This window comes from Natator depressus, chromosome 8 (genome assembly GCF_965152275.1).
Source record: "Natator depressus isolate rNatDep1 chromosome 8, rNatDep2.hap1, whole genome shotgun sequence".
Taxonomy (NCBI): domain Eukaryota; kingdom Metazoa; phylum Chordata; order Testudines; family Cheloniidae; genus Natator; species Natator depressus.
The window spans coordinates 51,042,770-51,061,659 of record NC_134241.1 but is presented as its reverse complement, the minus strand read 5'-3'; the positions used below and the strand labels follow the sequence as shown (position 1 = coordinate 51,061,659).

The 18,890-nt window shown below is 36.9% G+C and overlaps 2 protein-coding genes across 13 annotated transcripts in view; one reads left to right on the top strand and one right to left on the bottom strand.

Moving 5' to 3' along the window:
- The window catches only part of ANGPTL1 (angiopoietin like 1), a 38,011-nt gene extending 19,321 nt beyond the window's left edge, over window positions 1–18,690 (top strand). For 3 of the 6 annotated variants that reach the window (XM_074961020.1, XM_074961018.1, XM_074961021.1), the window contains 3 exons: window positions 4,848–5,041; window positions 6,455–6,725; window positions 7,778–12,044. In XM_074961020.1, the coding sequence (XP_074817121.1) occupies window positions 4,848–5,041; window positions 6,455–6,725; window positions 7,778–7,965 (653 nt within the window). In that variant the 3' untranslated portion in view covers window positions 7,966–12,044. Of the gene's footprint in view, window positions 1–4,847; window positions 5,042–6,454; window positions 6,726–7,475; window positions 7,745–7,777; window positions 12,045–13,329 lie in introns of those variants that run through there. The other 3 variants (XM_074961024.1, XM_074961022.1, XM_074961023.1) reach the window with 3 other exon arrangements.
- Window positions 1–18,890, bottom strand: part of RALGPS2 (Ral GEF with PH domain and SH3 binding motif 2) — a 264,748-nt gene that overhangs the window by 102,111 nt on the left and 143,747 nt on the right. The window lies entirely within an intron of this gene.

The window sequence follows — 18,890 nt, the reverse complement described above, 5'->3', positions numbered from 1 at the left end:
AGAAATCAACCCCACGGAAGACAAGTTCCTAAAGGGGAGAAAAGTGTTTTCTATACAAATGCAAGATGCATACGTAAACACAAAATTATGAATTCAGATAAATTAATTAAATAAACCTCAGTTGTATACTCAATTCCTAACACAAAAATAAGAAGCAATTTAAGCTTCATTCAAGAATCCTTCGAAGTCAATGGGAGCAGGTCAGGCACTCAGGTGCCAATTAAGCAATATACTTAATGTTTAATTTTAAACTTCAGTGCAGCCACTTTCATTCTTAAGATGGGCACATGCTTAAGTAACTTTCTGAATCTGAGCCTCTGTGCACAAGCTGGACTGCACAGCAAGTAAGGAAATCATGCAACAGTTAATTTTAAGTATCTTACTCAAGGTAAGAGGAAAATTGCATGCAGGACAATTAATTTAAAATAAAAAAATACAACTGTTCTGCATGGCAATTAAACTGAATATATTTGCAACTACTTTATCAAAACAAATTATTAATACATTTGGTCCTAGTTCGTAACTTTGTCTGTGTACGAGGACCCTTATGCCTGTGCAAAACGAACTACTTATTTTAAGTACTTAGTTTAAAAAATATTTTCTCTGTAGAAATTAAAGTTATTGTTGGTTGAAAGTAATTAAAACCTACCACACGTGTGTGAACTACAATCTTCAACTGCTCATAACCAATCAAAACCAATTTTCAATGGAATGTCAAAAGCATCTTTCCTCCTTAAGAACAGTCTCTCTGCCCAATTTCAACAGTCTATTCCCAAGTTTTGGAGTCAGTGCTGCTTTAATAAAAGTCTCAACACACACAGATTCTAAGGCCAGAAGGGACCATTGTGATCATCTAGCCTGACCTCCTGTACAGCACAGACCATAGAATTCCCCCAAAATAATTCCTAGAGCATCTCTTTTAGACAAACATCCACTCTTGATTTAAAAATTGTGAGCGATGGAGAATCCATTATGACCCTTGGTAAATTGTTCCAGTGATTAATTACTCTCACTGTTAAAAATGTATGCCTTATTTCCAGTTGTTTATTTTTTTTTAAAGGGTATGAAATGTTTTCCCCTACTGTTCTGCTACTCAGAAATGGTTGAATCATTTTTGCTCAAACTCCACACACCCCCAAAACAAAAAACAACCAACTAACCAAAAAGCTCAGCTTCAGTTAGAGACCAGACTTGGAAAACAACAGCCAAAAAGGTGAAAAATTGAGAAAGTTATGAGCAAATGATAAATGTATTTAGTATGGAAATGTGTAGGCACATTTAACTATAGTTGTCACTATTCACACAAGCGATACCACCTCTTAAAATAACAAGAAGGAAAGTATAATTTTCATCTGTACTTCAGTGTTTCATATAAGACAAGTGAACATTAACGACCTCACACACATCTTTGTTCTATAATCATGTTTTTTAGCTATTTAGTTTTTATTTCTTTCATTTTTGGATTCTCCTTTAATGTCTCCAAAATACTTATGAAAGACATTCAAGTACAAATTGCAATTGCTCAGCAATAACAAAGTCTCTGGACAGTCTAAATTAGGTTATCCGCCATCTGTTCTACTCCAATCAGGCATCAGGTTTTTTGTTTTTTTTTTTAATTATATTCCATCCTAAGAAAACAGTAATATCCCATCATCGTTTTCCTTTTTCACCACCTAACACATGTCAAAGTGTAATGCCCTAGAGATCAACCATCACATTTGCTAAATCATTATATACTTAGGATGCAATTTTTGGTATTGTAATAGTAAAAATTCAGGACATGATCTCAAAAAGTGAAAATTACCAGCAGCACCTAAGCAAACAAAGACGACATGGGCCCTATGCTCCTCTCAAGATCTTAAATGCATATGTTGTAAGTGCTAAAAGATTAGGTGTAGTTTTGTGAAATATTTCTGCTCTCCTTTGTTCTCACCTATTTAACAAAATTCCAAAGTTATGGTCTCTGTTCATGTTAATATTTCATTCTTAAAAACCAAAAGCTGTTAAAGAAATTATGTCCTTGGCTTTCAAGAGGAAATAGAAAACCTTTCTTTCTGGCTATGACATCAACGATAATAAGAATAGGTAATTAGAACTTAGTTAATTTTGTTGATGCGGAAACCAGAAAAGAATTCCACTCTAATTTCTGTATTTGGGTCTTCAATAATAATGACAGTAAGTAGTATTAAAACTTGTTTTTTCAGTAAACAGCTATGACTATGAGACACAAGGGGCCATACCATGTTCTCACTCACACCAGCATCTAACTTCGTAACTGGACAGAATTTGGTGGAGAGAGAAAAATCTGTCGAAGAAGGAAGATATAATTTATGTTCAGGCACTACCGTTATCACAACTAGACTTCAAGGATGACCATACAGATGAAGTCCTAATAGGGACACTGTACATTTGATATGTTATTCCTTTCATTAGCATAAAAACAACACCCCTTTACTTCAACACAGTGCAAACTATTTTATCAAGTCACAAATCTCAGTATTTCCAGTAAAAAGAAAAGGGGTACTTGTGGCACCTTATTTTCAGTGAACAACTACAAAAAAAGGATCATAGTTCCTATGCCATCATATATCAAAGGATTTATTTGTCCCAAGAAAGTGATGTAAGATAGTTAATCAAAGCTAAAGGATTTGTTGGATTTATTCACTCCTTCATTCTAGAACATAACTTTGAAACCTCTTCTACCACTTCAACATTTTACATCAGCAGTGTCTACAATTCTAAGGATCAAAATTTAGACAAATTGCATCCTGTGAGACTAATGCCAGCTGAATTTTAGCAATGGTCAAAAGCTACTATGTTAACAGACTATTGCAACCTTCCATTGCTTAGCAGCAAGTCAAATAGCTCTACCGTTTGCTTTGGTCTCTAATGGTCCTGGAAATAAGAGTCCTAGATTCCTTTCCTCTGCACAGAACGTAGTATTTCAGCAACTGTTCTCAATATTTCAATCTACATTATAAAGCTTTGCTATTTTTCATGTTTTCACATCTTTTATAAATCAATAAGTTGTTTTAGAACAACATTTATTATGGAGCCACACTGTTTTTTTTAAGAGTAACAGCCATGTTAGTCTGTATTCGCAAAAAGAAAAGGAGTACTTGTGGCACCTTAGAGACTAACCAATTTATTTGAGCATAAGCTTTCGTGAACTACAGCTCAAAGCTTATGCTCAAATAAATTGGTTAGTCTCTAAGGTGCCACAAGTACTGTTTTTTTAACACAGCATCAAATTGTGCTAGGCAGTTTACAGAAAGCTCCCCATGCCCCAGGGAACTTTCACTCCAACCGGACACCTTCAGACAAAATACAAAAGAATGGAGAAAATTAGAACAGGCAAGGGAAGGTAATACAGAGCAAACAAAATGATTCAAAGGTGGCAGATATGGTCAAAGCAACAAGCAAGGGAAATGATTTTGGCAGCAGCATTTTGAATACACTGGATGGGATGAAGTGGGTGTTGAAAAGGTAAGCAAAGAAAGCTACAGTACTCAAAATGGGAGATTATCAAGGCATGGCCAAAGGCTGGAAGTAATGACTTAAAGGTAGGGACAGCTTTGGATATGTTGGGAAGGAAGTAGCAATAATTTTGTTTCTATTACAGTTTCTGTTATTAACCCTATTTTTCACCCATCCAGCTTTCCAAAACTCATTTTTAAATTTCTCATGAGTAATAAAACTGGAAAGGGAGAATTTGAGGAAGTTTCAAGAAAATCCTAAACAAGCCATCTTTCAGATATTGGAATTAACACTTCTCTGATACGTAAGCACCATTTTTTGTTCAAAAACCAATCCAGTCTTTACACTTCAAAATCTAGTTTAGTTACCTAGGTCACTGAGAATTCTGATAGACCCAGTTTTATAAACATGGGTTTTCAAATTTTAAAGTAAAAATTCCTTAAAGTGTTATTAGTTAGCTAGACAGATTGTTGCCATGTGCCTTGCAAACTTCTTAATGTTGCCAGTACACTGGCAGTGTTTCTGACTAGTAAAAATATGGATTATCAGCAGCTAGAAGTGCTGCTGATATACCAATGGGGCTTTTTAATGGCGCAAGTCCTTTACTGTGCCACGACCAGGTGACTATATGCACCACTAGCTTGGACAAAAGGTCTAGTCAGTTGCAAACATTGATAGTACACCAACACAATTTATAAAAATCATGAATCAATTCCTGCAGCACTTCTTGTAGTTGTTAGTGCCATCAACATTTGCCGAAGGGCTCAGTCAGGATTGCCACCTATGTTCCAGTGGTGTTTCTAAGCACTCTGAGCTGTTACCAGGTTATTATTCTTTTCAACTCCTCTAAACCCTTAAGTCATGATTTAAGATAGTAACAAGTATAGCTGGATAAGCTTTTAATAACCAGGACTCCTAAAATGCATGACTCTGGAGAATTACAGGCCCCAATGACTTGCTAATAAAGAATGAAATCTCAGAGACCTGTAATAAATAAGTCATGGTTCCATTTGCCCAGAACTTCAAGCTGCATGGTGATTCAAGCTCGATATCAACTTTTAACAGCTATGGACTAGTTCTATAGATATCCTAGTTGATTACAGGTTTCCACAGCTAATATCAGACTACTACTCACAAGTCTTTAAAGAAACAGATAAAGAACCTCCATTAAGATGAAGTTAAGGGTGAAAATGGTTTTCACTAAGCAAGAACATTAAAGGGATACTTTACCATCTCTAAGTTAAAGTCTTGCATTGCAATACGAAGTCTTCTTGTACATACACTATTAACTACATGTTATATGTAACTTGTGTCCCGCATGCACATTTTTAAAAAATAAGCTTAAGCTTAAGGCAGTTCTTTTCAAACAGGTCCTTTCAAAGACTGTCAACAAGCCAAAGAAGCTGGGCATTCCAACAGTGGGATTTATATGATCAAACCTGAAAACAGCAATGAACCAGTACAGTTATGGTGTGAGAACAGCCTGGACCCTGGAGGCTGGGCAGTTATTCAGAAAAGGACAGATGGATCTGTCAATTTCTTCAGGAATTGGGACAGTTATAAGGTAAGTTTTAGAATCCAGAAAAGTAACAGCTTCATTTTGGTGGGACAGTAACCACTAGAATCTGCTATCAGTATTCACAAGATGCTATTTTTCAATGCATTTCTTCTCCACTGCAGTTAATTTTGCTACAAGATTAACACTTGAAAAAGAATCAGAAGTAAAATAGTTACCAAAGAACTAAGAATTAGCAAAAACTGAAGAGGCGAAAAAAACGAGAAAAGTAAAAGCTAAGAAGGAGCTAAGCCACAAAGACTAATGTACAGACTTGTCTGTGAACTGGCATTATCATATATGGCTGGTCATATGTTATACATTTTACCTTTTAAATGGGCAAAGGAAGTGAATTAAGGCTACTATGAGAAGTTTAACTTTTGAATTTCTTGGAATCTAACTGTTAAAGCTGTATCCTTGATGACAAAATAAAGTTTTTACTTGATCCCCTCTTTTATAAAAGGAAAAAGGAGATTAAAATAATAAAGCACAAAACCAGACTTTTTACACACAACCTGAATAAAATATTTACCTTCAATAGCCTCAAAGAGTGTAACTCTGAACATTTCAGTATCAAGTGAAAGTTTTGTACTGGGTGTACACAATTGGTTTTTCAATTGCTTAACTTTTTTGGGAAAACTGGCCCACAAACTAGCTCTCACTTAGAGTGTTTTATGGAGGAAAAGAATTTGTAATCCTACTAAACACCACATAATTAAAAGAAAAACAATGAGTATTTTATTTACAACTCCAAACACTTTAGACATTGACAGTAAAATGGATATTTTCTTAGGGAAAGGAAACAATGCCTTGCAAATATTAGCAAAAAGGTATCATACCAGCAGTCTGTGATTCAAGACCAATAGTCTTTACTGAATTTACTAGAACTGAAATCTAGAGTACACAGATGGCTTGGTATTTCATTATATATGTAATCAGACAGTCTACCTTGTAAAAAGTTATGCATCTTGAGAATTGGCTTACTCATCTATAATTATCTTTTGTGCCTCAAAGTACTTCATGCAATGGGTTAGTCATATGGTCTTAATGGACAAAATCTGTTGTGCCACAGAAAATATTGTTCCAGTACTCAAAAAGCACATTGTGGGAATCAAAGGTGCAAAGGATCAGATTCTGACATCTTCACTCATGCCGAGTAATACATTACACCACCAGTAGTCCCATTGATATCAGTGAGACAACTCATGGAGTGTAGCACTACTTAGACTGAATAAAGGTGACAGAAACTGGCCCAAAGGAACTAATTGAAAGGGTGGTGCAGAAGTTTAAAAGCTTAACAGTTTTTAGTTTAGATACACATTCTACTGGGATATACTACTACTACTACTGATAAATGTCTTCATTCAATAGATTCAGAAAAACTAGTAGATTTAACCTCATATTCTGGTTTTCTTTGTACAGAAAGGATTTGGAAATGTTGATGGAGAGTACTGGCTGGGACTAGAAAACATTTACATGCTTACCAATCAGGACAATTATAGGCTATTGATTGAACTAGAAGACTGGAGTAATAAGAAAGTCTATGCAGAATACAGCAGTTTTCGCCTGGAGCCTGAAAGTGAATTCTATAGGCTGCGTCTGGGAACTTACCAGGGAAATGCAGGGGATTCCATGATATGGCACAATGGAAAACAATTTACAACACTGGACAGAGATAGAGATACATACACAGGTAAGGGAATTTTAATGATGTTATACATATGAAAAAGCTGTTCAATGCAACAGATTCCATTGGTAGTGCCACCTTTTGCATATATAACTGTTTCAAGAAATAATATAGAAGACAGAAACTCAGATCAAATACTTCATGCTCCAGAATAATTTAAAGATTCTTATCAAGATGGATTAACTGAGTCATTGTCTATAAGAAAAATTCATCTGCAGAGATTTGTACATGTGCTTAGCTTGAATTACTTAGTAGTCCCATTGATGGGACTATATACAGCTGAATAAAATTAAGTAGATGAATAAGTCTTTGTAGGATCAGGGCCTTGCATGTTACTTGTATCTATAATAAGTACAACATTTTCTGACAAAATAATATTCTTTTTGATGATGCCCCTTTAATGATAAAAAGCTCTAATATAAAATTGTTGGTTGATTAAAAACTGAAAATGACCCACAGAAAAACATACCGTGTTATGGCACCAATCATTGTCCAGTTTTGGCCCTCAACGTAGGTAGGATCTTAAAAATAATGGTAACTTAAAACAATTGCTGTTATCATAGTTACTTTTAAAACTTCGGAGAAGACTGACCACCATCTCCCTTCATAAGGTAAACTTCACCACAAATCACTGAAATTGAAACTTAAGGCACAAGTCATGTTGCTCCCGCAAAAGTACTTCAGAACAGTTTACAGCAGATATTCTTAACGATTGCTTACATAGGAAAGTAATAAAGTATTTAATATGTTTTTTAGTCTCTTTCATTATAATTAAGCAGCTGAAATCAAAGAGCAGAGCCAGCACCATGTGACCAGCCAGCTCTCCTCAGATTACCAGCAATCTTCTGTGAACTGCAGTTTGTAGTTGCAACGGAGTTTAGAGAACTGTAAGTGGAAGGAGAAGTGATTCATCTCATCACAAATGGGAGGCAAAGTGGCTTGCAAGACAAGCACTCTGTTAATATGTAGGACATAGATTAAAAAAGTTTGAGAACCCATGGTCTATTATTTCCCCTCTGAAGTGCTGAGGTTTCACTTATTTTATTCTCTCCCAACAGGAAATTGTGCCCATTTTCACAAAGGAGGCTGGTGGTACAATGCTTGCGCACATTCTAACCTTAATGGAGTGTGGTACAGAGGAGGCCATTACAGAAGCAAATATCAGGATGGGATTTTTTGGGCTGAGTACAGAGGAGGTTCATATTCCCTGAAAGCAGTTCAGATGATGATCAGACCCATTGACTGAAAAAAAAAAACCAAAAAAAACCCAAACCCTATACCCCACCATCTCAAGTGATCAAATATAAAACTTTTCAGTGCTTCAGCTCCAGGAAAAAAAAAAAAGTTACGTTTAAACTCTTATTTTGCACAATTTAGCTCTCCAAAGTGCTACAAGTGTTTTGGGTTTGTTTGTTTTTTTAAACTCTCTCACTGTGATACAATATGTGTTAAATATACCGCTTCTAATAATTCACAAAACACACAAGATGGTTAAACATTTGCAATAAATATTTATCTTCATTAAAGCCCTATACATTTTACATTAATTGCAGCCATTAAAATGATTAAAATCGTTCTTAGATTACAGTACAAGTTTCTCCAGATCAGTTCAACCTTTAAATGTAAAAATGTGAAACTATTTGTCTTATTTTAATGTGAAAATGAATTCATTTTCAGTTATTTAATAGTTTTTTAAAAACTGATAAGATTACTTTCAATGTATATCTGATCTTACACTGTTTTAACATTTACATACACAATGAGTTTGCACCCTAAAATAGTAGACAGAAAATTGGAGAGAAACTCTAGTTTTGCCAGCAGAAATATATTTTGTTGCAAATAAACGATAAAGTTATTTCCACGTGAAGTTGTGAATCAACATAAAATAGTTGCTAATAATGTAGCCTGTTTCTTACAGGACATGTGTATCCTGCTTCCCATCAAAGCGTTTAGGAGAAATGTTTTCTTAGCACAATAAAAACAAAATACAATTCTTATAACACAAACACTCTTATAAATGCATGAGTAAATTCCACAGTGCTCATGTCTTTTCTATTTGTCTTTGTATTCAACACATGTGGCAGGCAGGCCGTGCTATCTATGGTATGCATGCTACTGAATAGGAAAATCATTCTTGATCACTTGAAAATTCAAACATAATCAGCAAAATAGGTAAAAACTTTAAAAAATGTTTTACTAGAATATATGAAACACACATTTTCTCAACTTTTTGCAAATTGTGACCCAACTGGCATTTTGAAATAATTGCAATCTAATCTCAGCTTCCAAGAAGGCATTAAAATTCAATTTTTTTTTCATTTTTATTAGTTCATGACTTGAACAGAATTCAGCATGTTATAACATGTTGACACTACATATTAAATTCAGAAAATATGATGCAGTTAAAGAAATTAATGTTAATTACTATATTAATTTATTTCTAAACTTCGTATAAATGCAGCCTGGGGACATTTGTGCTTGCCTAGATGAGGAAAGATGTAGATCAACTTCAAAAGCAAGGAAAGAGTGGTATTTCTAAGGCAAATTTGGGTTGGCACTCTTGTGGCCCAGATATAAATGGATGGAAGGGACTTTTACTACTTCACTCATACTTTCCAGGTACTGATTAGGTACACAAGAAAGCCAGCATAGAGTAAAGAGTTTCTTGGTTTCACAGACTCAAGTTGACTTTGCCAAGTATTAACAAAGAACAGTCCCACGTATAGCGCTATTTACTAGTTTGCTCAACAAAATGATTCAAAACCCAAGTCTTAAGTTAATCAGTCTCAAATGTTAATAGTCACAAAACTGCAAGGACCTGAAGTTGTGAGCTGATGACTTTTTAAAATTGTAACATTTTACAATATAAAATATGCAGAATCATGTGAATATCTCAAATCTGTCATTTTGACCACTATAAGAACAGAGTTTGTTTAGCTGAAGAAATACCATTTAAAGATCAGAAAGCGTTTTCAGAGTAAACAAGCCTACACCACAACTTAGTAAGAGATCTGTGAAAATCCCATCTCCAAACCTATAAAAAGATTATACTAGAGAGAAGTTCTGCCTCAGTACAGGCAGAGCAGCTTACTCTGTAATACCTAGTAAGGAAGAGAGTTGTAGACTAAATTGCATCCTTGCATATCTGCTGTAAAGACACATTGTACCTCCACCTAACTGTCTAGCTGAATGTCCTAAGGGACAAAGTATATCCTGGGGCATTAAAAGGAACGGAAGTTCACATTCTCAACCACTTAGACAAAATCATTCTAGGATAGTTGCTATGTATAACACTATTGTGGCTGGCACGCCAGTAGCTGGTTCTTTCAATTAAAGCTATATTCGGACTCAATCAATCAATACACTACAGGTCTGAAACACAATCTTTGTAGATCAGGGATCAGCAACCTTTCAGAAGTGGTGTGCCGAGTCTTCATTTATTCACTTTAATTTAAGGTTTTGCCTGCCACTAATACATTTTAACGTTTTTTAGAAGGTCTCTCTCTATAAGTCTATATATTATATAACTAAACTATTGTCGTATGTAAAGTAAACAAGGTTTTCAAAAGGTTTAAGAAGCTTCATTTAAAATTAAATTAAAATGCTGATCGTATGCTGCCGGCCTGCTCAGCCCGCTGCCAGCCTGGGGTTCTGTTCACCTAGGCTGGCAGCAAGCTGAGTGGGGCCTGCGGCCGAGACCCAGCAGGCAGCAACATGCCATTAAAAATTGGCATGCGTGCCATAGGTTGCCAACCCCTGTTGTAGATTAATGTATGATTAGCCAGTGGTGGCTTTTGTAAATATTTTATTTTTATTCATTTCATGTTTAGTATCAATGCATAGGTAAATTGAAAAGTTACTGTCTATAATATAGCCAATTGCTTAACTACACTTGTCGTTTGATATTAAAAATGTTTGAGAGACCAAACAGTGAAGCCTAGCCAAGTTTATCAACTAAAGACAATGCAGTTCAACGCAGAAAGAAAAGAATTATTACTTCACAGAATCCTTCAGGGAAGCTTGTTTCTCACAGCATGAAATTCACCTTACACAGAAGAGGTGCTCACAATATACTCCCCCCTTCCAACCCTACCCAATATTTATATCATGGTTGTTTACTAAGTAAAAGCACTCTGTACATCACCTAAGACTAAGCACCAACTAGTTTTTTATCTTGTATTTCCTGGCACCATGACTTCTTTCTCAGTTTTGCATACTTCATTTCAAAACAGGTTCCTGCGAAAGTACCTTGCAACTTGTACTAGGACAGAGAACAAATGTATCTTATCTTTGACATGTTTCATATTTTCCAGTGCCAAAGCTGACTTCAGCTTTGCAGGTATTTTGGCTATATATCTTGACATTAGTGAATGGATGGCGACAGGATTGTGGGAAAGACATAATTCAGTTAATATAACTGCCCACGTGTTGGAAAAAACACAATATTAAGGCGGTGTGCACTATGCCTAACATATATCTATTGACTAACAAAGTGCATGTAAACCAAACCCAACTTGTTTAATGAAGTGCTTTAGACATCTTCGGTTCATGAGAATAAACCGAAAGGAAAAACAAAATATATGGCTACAAATATTGCAGGCAGGCATATCATTTGCTTGAAAAATACAAAGTAACATCAGCTAACACATTTATGTAACATTTATTCAGTCGGAAACAATGGGATTTAATGACCATTCCTCTTTGAACAAACAGCATTCCCCTGAAACAAATGTTTCCTTTTAAAAAAACCCACCTGTGTTAATAAAAAAGAGAGTGCACGCCATGGTAATCACAAAATGAAGTTTTTCTCCATCTGTTACTAACTGCAATTTCATGGGAAATATCAGTAAGTCCAAACAAGAACTCAAAATTCTCCTCTCAGAAATAAGAGATTTTTTTTTTCAAACTGTGGCTGCTGTCACAGTACTTTTGGAATGTGCATTCCCCCACGCCCTGTATCAAAATATTTCCTGTGAAATGACCACTTCACCCTGAATGGTCCCTTAGAATATGTGCTAACTACTTATGCAAAACCATCTGTTTGAGCTTTTATATAGCTGTGACACTCTTAGTACCTTTCCCAGACCTGAAGTGCTCTGCATAGCTCCAAAGTTTGCCTCTCCCACCATCAGAAGTTGGTCAAATAAAAGATATTACCTCATCCACCTCATCTCTCCATTTCCCTTTTGTCATTCAAAACTAGATTCAGTATGTCACTTTCTCTGTCAGGCTTTTACTGTCGGATTCCATTGGACTTTAAGCAGTCTTCAGCTTTCCTTTTTTACCACTACCCCACTGTCACCTCAGAGTTCATTTAAATATTTCATTAGGAAAACTTAGAGAATCTGCATTATCTAAATTACAGTTACATTTCTAATTAAGGCAGTTATTTTACAGCTGTTCTAATCTAGACTTCATTCAATATAATCTGATTTTCTAAGAAAATTAAGTAAATTTTATTGTAATTGCCAAAAACAATGCAGCAGTTTCTGAGAAAAGAGGTGAGTGAAAATTACGCTTTGCCCATCTTTAAAGCTTCTAGTGACCTTTTCTTTGAGACGCTGTGGTGTCCCCATGCTTTGGAGCAGGGACTGCTTCCTTGAAAGCTGAATGGAGAGTCGGCTTTTTGACATTCAAAAGTAGCCCCATGTCTGAAAAAAGGTGGTTGTATAGGCAATGTGGTTTAACAGATTATCATGAACAGCACCTTTCAACAGCCAATCGTCCAAATATGGATAAACAAAAATGCTCTGCTTTCTCAAATGAGCTGCTACCACAAAGAGGCACTTTGCAAATACTCTTGATGCCATGGACAAGCCAAATGGCGACATCTTGTATTGGAAATGGCATCCCGCCACCACAAAACAAAAGGTACTTCTGATGACTGCATCTGATAAAAACATGAAAATGTGTCCTTTTACATCAAGTGTCACAAACCAACCCATAGTTGAAAATGAAGGGTTTATGGAGGCCAGAATCAATATAAAGAACTGAAACGTTCAAATGTATTAAATCTAAAATCAGATGATGAACCCATCCACCCCCAGTATCTCGAATAAAAAGCCTAACCCCTCAGATGTTGATGTGATAGCTCCTTGACAGCCCCTATCAGAAGCACTTCTCAAAGTAGAATAGTCTAATGAGGTTTCCTGAAAACAGACGGGTAGGAGGAATTGAAAGGGGCAGTTTCTCAAACTGAATGGCATAGCTCTTGTCTATATATTTCTAGGATCCATTTGACCAATGTAATAAGCCTCCATTTGTGGATACCATGGACTAGTCTGTCTCCAAACAAAGGAAGGGAAGGGTCCTTGCTGACTAGTTCTTGACTCTCAATCCTCACATCAAATCCGATACCTAGTGTTCAATGAAAAAGAGAGGGAGGAAGCAGTTGGTTTAGATTTAGGCCTCGATTTAAAAAGACTTCTTCTTGTATTCGCTCTACAAATACCTACCTTGCTGGTGTTGTTGCTAACGTCTTTGACTTAAATGAGAAGTAAGTTGAGGAAGATTGTGGCTAATATTGTTTCTGATAACGAAAACGAGGAGATGTCCTCCTAGTAGAAGAAATCAAGCCCAAAGAGTGAGCTGTTGATCTTGTCTCCTTCAGGTTTTCTAGCAACTCATCCATCTTTTCACTGAAAAGACCTCCCATTCAAAAGGGAGATCTTCAACCTTAATTGAAGGTATCCAGAGCCAGAGAAGAGGAGTGCAGCCAAGCATGTGTCTCCTCAGAGTAACTAAAGAAGCAAATCCTCTGGTGGAAGAGTCCAAGGCAAAACAAAGCTCTGAGGGCATCCTTTGCCACATTTTAACCCTCCATTAGCATAGCATTTCACAATCTCCTTTTGTCATGTCTTAAATCCTGCACAAACAATGCCATCTTTTCCTACAAGTGGAATTGATAGCAGGCCATAACTGCTTGATAATTTGCTACCCTAATAACAAGAGAGGAAGAGGAAAACACCTCTCTCTTTCCTTTCTCTATCAGCAGAATTGGAACCATATCTCAACCTGCGACTGGCAGCAAGCACCACGAGCAAAATATGAACAAGGTGTATGTTAAAATATAAAAACCCTTCCAAAGGTATCTGATATTTATCAGCCTCATTGAAAATAGGCTGGCAAGAAGCAGGAGTGGACCAAACAGTCTTAGCAGAGTACAGCAGACCATCGAGAATCGGTAATGACATCCTACTCTTGGAGGTACCCCAAGAATGTCAAACACTGGATGGGTTTCCTCCAGTTACTGAAGGTATGTTCAACATGGATGCCATGCAATCCATCAGGTCATGGAATTGCAGAGCATCCCCAGAGAGGAAGAGGCAGAAGCCACTCTCACGTGCTCATCTGATGACAAATCAAGATCATAATCTGTGTCAGTATGCTCTTGTTCAAAAAGAGGAGCCATGCCTCATCTTCTTCATCACTGTCTGGGATGCAAATGGCACCAGTGGAACCAATACGAGGATTTCTCCACTGCTGAATCCTTTAAAGATGAAACATCACCTTTCCAGTTCATAAGGAGGACAACTGAAAAATTCCTGTGGTGGCACCCAATAAGGTCATGGAGCCCAGGACTACTAATCACCCCAAAAACTGGGAATTGGGAACATACCATAGGAGAAAGAGCAAAGGAAGCATGAACCAGGAGGAAACAAGTCTCTCTATTCTATCCTCCTCTAAACACAGATCCAGCCTCAGATCCATGACAGAGCACACTGGAGAAGGAACAGACCCCAGGTGTGGAGAGAAATGAACAAGAGAAAAAAATTATTTCTGGAGACCTTGTAGGTGTCTTAAGAGGAGGAGGTGGTAAAAAAGGATCAAAAGAAAGACTCATAATCCCCTGTTTTCCTCTTAGGTGAAGATGCTGTCAACCTCTGAACAGAAGAAGCCCTGTCTCTTCCTCAAGACCTTCTAACTTTCAATTCAAGGAATGCTTGGAAGCCAGTAAAAATCTTTTGTGGATCTGAAGATGGACCCGGGACCTAAGGTTGAAGCCACAGATCTTGATAGTGCATGATGATCTAATGAAATATTCAGATTTAGTCTTTAGTCCTCAAATCAGAACCTGGAAAAGTAGAGACCCTATCAGAACTGGACAGATCCAATAAATCTCACTTGCGGGATCTGGCACTGCTAACAATGTCCAATTCCTCCCTTGCTTCTTCTCTGAAATTGACACAGCCGGAGTTGACAATACGGCTCTTGGTTCTGCAGCAGGCAGCCTGACTTTCTCCATCATTTGTGCCTTCAAAGTCCTGACCACTCGAGCAACAGGATCCCAAGCCAGACCCAATGAAGGTTCCAATTTCCTGGAATCTTTAAGCTGCTTTGACTTGCTGGAGAAAGTCACAGGAGCAGAGAGACTGGCCTCCTTAGATCTTGGATCCAACAAATGCCAAAAACTAGAAGGTTTAGCTTCAAGAGCCTCCTTAAGGTTAAGCACCTGCAATCTTTGCCTCTCCTTGTGAACTCTGGGCATGAAAGTCCACCAGATGGAACACCGAGAAGGAGAGTGGCTCTCTGCCAAGTACTTCAGGCATCTAAGACAGTTATCCAACACCGGGAAAACAACGGGACACGAAGCACATCAGTTGAATACCGGCTTCTTCTTTTTCTTCAGTTCCACCATAACCCAGAACTGACTACTAACTTAACTAAGTATACTTATCACTGAACTATAACTATACTAAACAATTACAAAGACACCAAGAAAGGGAGAAAACCCCCAGACTGAGCGGATCAGAGCAGTTCACTTCCACCTGGCACAACAGTTGGAAGGAACTGAGTTAGTAGAAGGCGCTGTACATTCTTTCCCTCAGCATATTCAGAGATGCTGAGGGTAGAAACACGAGGGGCATGCAAGCACAGACACTGCTTAGAGAGGATTCTACCATTAGGGACCAAAAGGCGGTGCAGTATTCATAAAAGGGACTATGCAGAGCCACTCAAAGAACTGTGCTTTAAATATATTAGTCGGGTTCTTTGCATATTAACCTGATTCTGAATAAGTAATGTACAATATAGTATGTTAATGTTTTATTGCAACTTTGCCTTAATAAAAAGTTTCAAAAATCCCCCCAAAACAGTAACTGCTGTATAATGTTATACACGCTAAAACCCCCCATCTCCTAGGTGTTTCAAATTGTGCATTCAAAATTAGTGGATACTTTTGACCTTAATCTCTTAATCTCTATCCCTCCATTCCCCATCTATATAATGGGGATAATATCAACTCATCTTATAGGGGTGTTATGAAAATACAATTCACTGTTTGTGACGCATTCAGATACTATAGTGATGAGCGCCATAGGAAAACCCATGAAGAAATTAACAATTCTGTTTCCAGAGTAGAGTTTGAATAGCATGCAGTAAATAAAGCATAGGGCCACACAATGTACAAGGAGAAACATTATTAAACAGTAGCTCATTAAGTGAGCATCTTTCATCCAGTGCACTGAATGAAGCAGTATCCTTTAGAAAAAAAAAACCCGATCATGTAATTAAAGACTGCCATGCATACACACAAGGGAGCCAGTTAAGGTTGCAAAGGCAACCTTAATTCTGACATTTCTTAACTTCTGAGTGCTTGACATTGCAACCTTAACACTGTTCTTTTAATGTACGTTTTTTGTATGCAATACATACACCCACACACACATTAAACACACATATATACACACACACAAATTATTTCCCCAAGGGAAGACTTACAAGACTGCAAAAATCACATCTCAAGGGAAACCATAAGCAGTGCACTTGGAAGATTTGCTCAATTTACTGACTTCAATTTTTGCCTGACTAAAGGTATTTTTCTGCATAATTTTCTTTCCCAGAGTAACATCCTCAGTAGTATAAATTGTATTGCCTCCCCATTAGGCAAATGAAATAGGCATGCCTACAAGAATTATACATGGAGAATATTTATCATGTTCCATACCCCTATGCAGCACACTATTCTATTTTTCTCTCTTTCCTACAAAATGAGTGTTGTCCAAGTGCCAAATCCCCAACACAACATTTAAGATTGTTCTGTAATTTATGACAAAAATAAATTTTTTTAATGATTTTCAGATGTAGACCAGTAATTCACAATTTTTTCCTTATGATTTGCCAGACTAGTACTCGCCAGACAAATGTTTACACCTTTACTCTGAAAACCTCTTCTTCCCCGCTCACCCAGTTCCAACAGCTTAGCACAACTAATCTCACCTTCAGTGAAACACAAATATAAAAGACTATTTCAAGGAGTAGTAAATTTTAGGTCAAGAAAACATCTTTTATTTCTAGCAGTATGACCCACTTGTTTTACTGTGAAGTTGGCAGCACAACTATAACAAGGGCTTTGTCAGAATTTCCATTATAAACCTTTTTCAGAAAGGTTATATTTTGCTTAGAATAAAATACACATGACTTATCCATTCTCAGTTTGCGTTGACAATTTAAATTGGCCATATAAGATATGTCTTCACTACAGAATTAACTTGGGTGATTGGCATCTAGGTTTGAGCACCCAGGTTAGCCTAGCCTGGGTATGAATGGCCACACTGAAAAGCCACATTTGAGTTACTGAGTGCACATTGGTGCTCCACTCACCTGTATGTCACTAGGAATTCTGGGGGCAAATCTGATGGTTCTTAGTACCTCACTAAGTGGAGATGCTCGGATTCCTTCCCAGTGAACTGTGGAAGAATGTGCCTGACCTTCTTGGCTCAGGGGGAATTATGAGAAGGAACTGGAGAACTATCATCACGAGCGATTTAGCCTTCATGCTCACTTGTGCTTTAGCCTATAACCACAGATGTACCAGCAAGCCCCAAGAGAAAGCAACAAATTCAGGATAGAGGTTTGTGTGTCTGTATGAGACAGTTTAGGGACAACATGCAAATAAGAGCCCAAGTTAACTCTGCAGTGAAGATACACCCATATTAATTTTGGAGACAAAACTGAACTCCTTTTAAACTTCTGAGACAACACCACAGTCATCCTCTTTTTGTGTTCTTACCAATCCCACTATCAGCAGGGTCCTTCATGACCAGTGCCAATGCAACTCTGTGTCTGTTAGCAGCAGGGATCTCAGACAGCATGTGGCAATCAACCTGCCTTATAAGTCCAGAAAAGTTACCTTTATAAAGCAATGCCATTCTCCCAGTTCCTGGAGTGTGATATCCAAAGTTGCTTTCCAAACTAAGTTTGTCATGCCATGGCAGAGCCATTAAACCAGTTAATCTTTTCACAGCATTTTATATGTAATTTAACACAGAAGCAATATTCTTTCTGTATACGTTTTACATACCAAACAGAAAACAAACAAAAAACCTTTAATAGATTATAGCCAACAAGTGGAAAATCAGAAACATTAGCAAATTGCTCTTGTATTGAATATTCTTCTACTCATTTCAGTAAAAATCCCTAGTTAACAAACTTTAGAGAGAATATTCTTATAAATTCTGAACAGGTCTTACTACGTTACATTTTTCATTGCAGGAAGAGATTAACTGAATTGAACAGTTAAGCTTCCAAGTCAGTTCCAGATTTACTAAGATTACTGTTCCAAACCATTTTCATTTGCTTTTCCAGCCATTTATCCGTAAGAAGTTAAGTAACATTAGAGAAAGCACCCCAGAAAAGTATATTTAATTCACTATTCCTCTGGAGAATTAAAATGGAAGCATACGACATTCTTGTCACTAATAACAACTAGTACTGTATAAAGCCAGATGATAGACTAGTTTTTAAACTACAGCTGGTCCCAGCAAGAAGCATTACAGACATCAACTAAACCCATTTTTAATTTCTACGCAGAAAGAAAATACACATTAGACTTTAATAAATTGACGTGTTATGTCCAAAGACTTACTCTACAGCAGAATTTGGACAAAATGTTGTTCATGTGTCTAAAGGGAGATGTTTGCACTGGCACAAACTTGCAATAAAAGGAAGAACAATCATACAGTTTTCCAGTATTTTTCTGTTTTCCCTTGCCAATTTTGCATATATTTGTATTTTGTACACTTAAGGAAGCAATAGAAAAAATCCAAATCAGCTAGATAGAGAAAAATAGATATTTTACTTCTAAAACATTAGCTAACAAAAAGACTGTTTAAGCAGAGAAGCCCAGGATACCTGGGATGCTGAAAGCAGCCTGGCCTATCTCGTAAATTG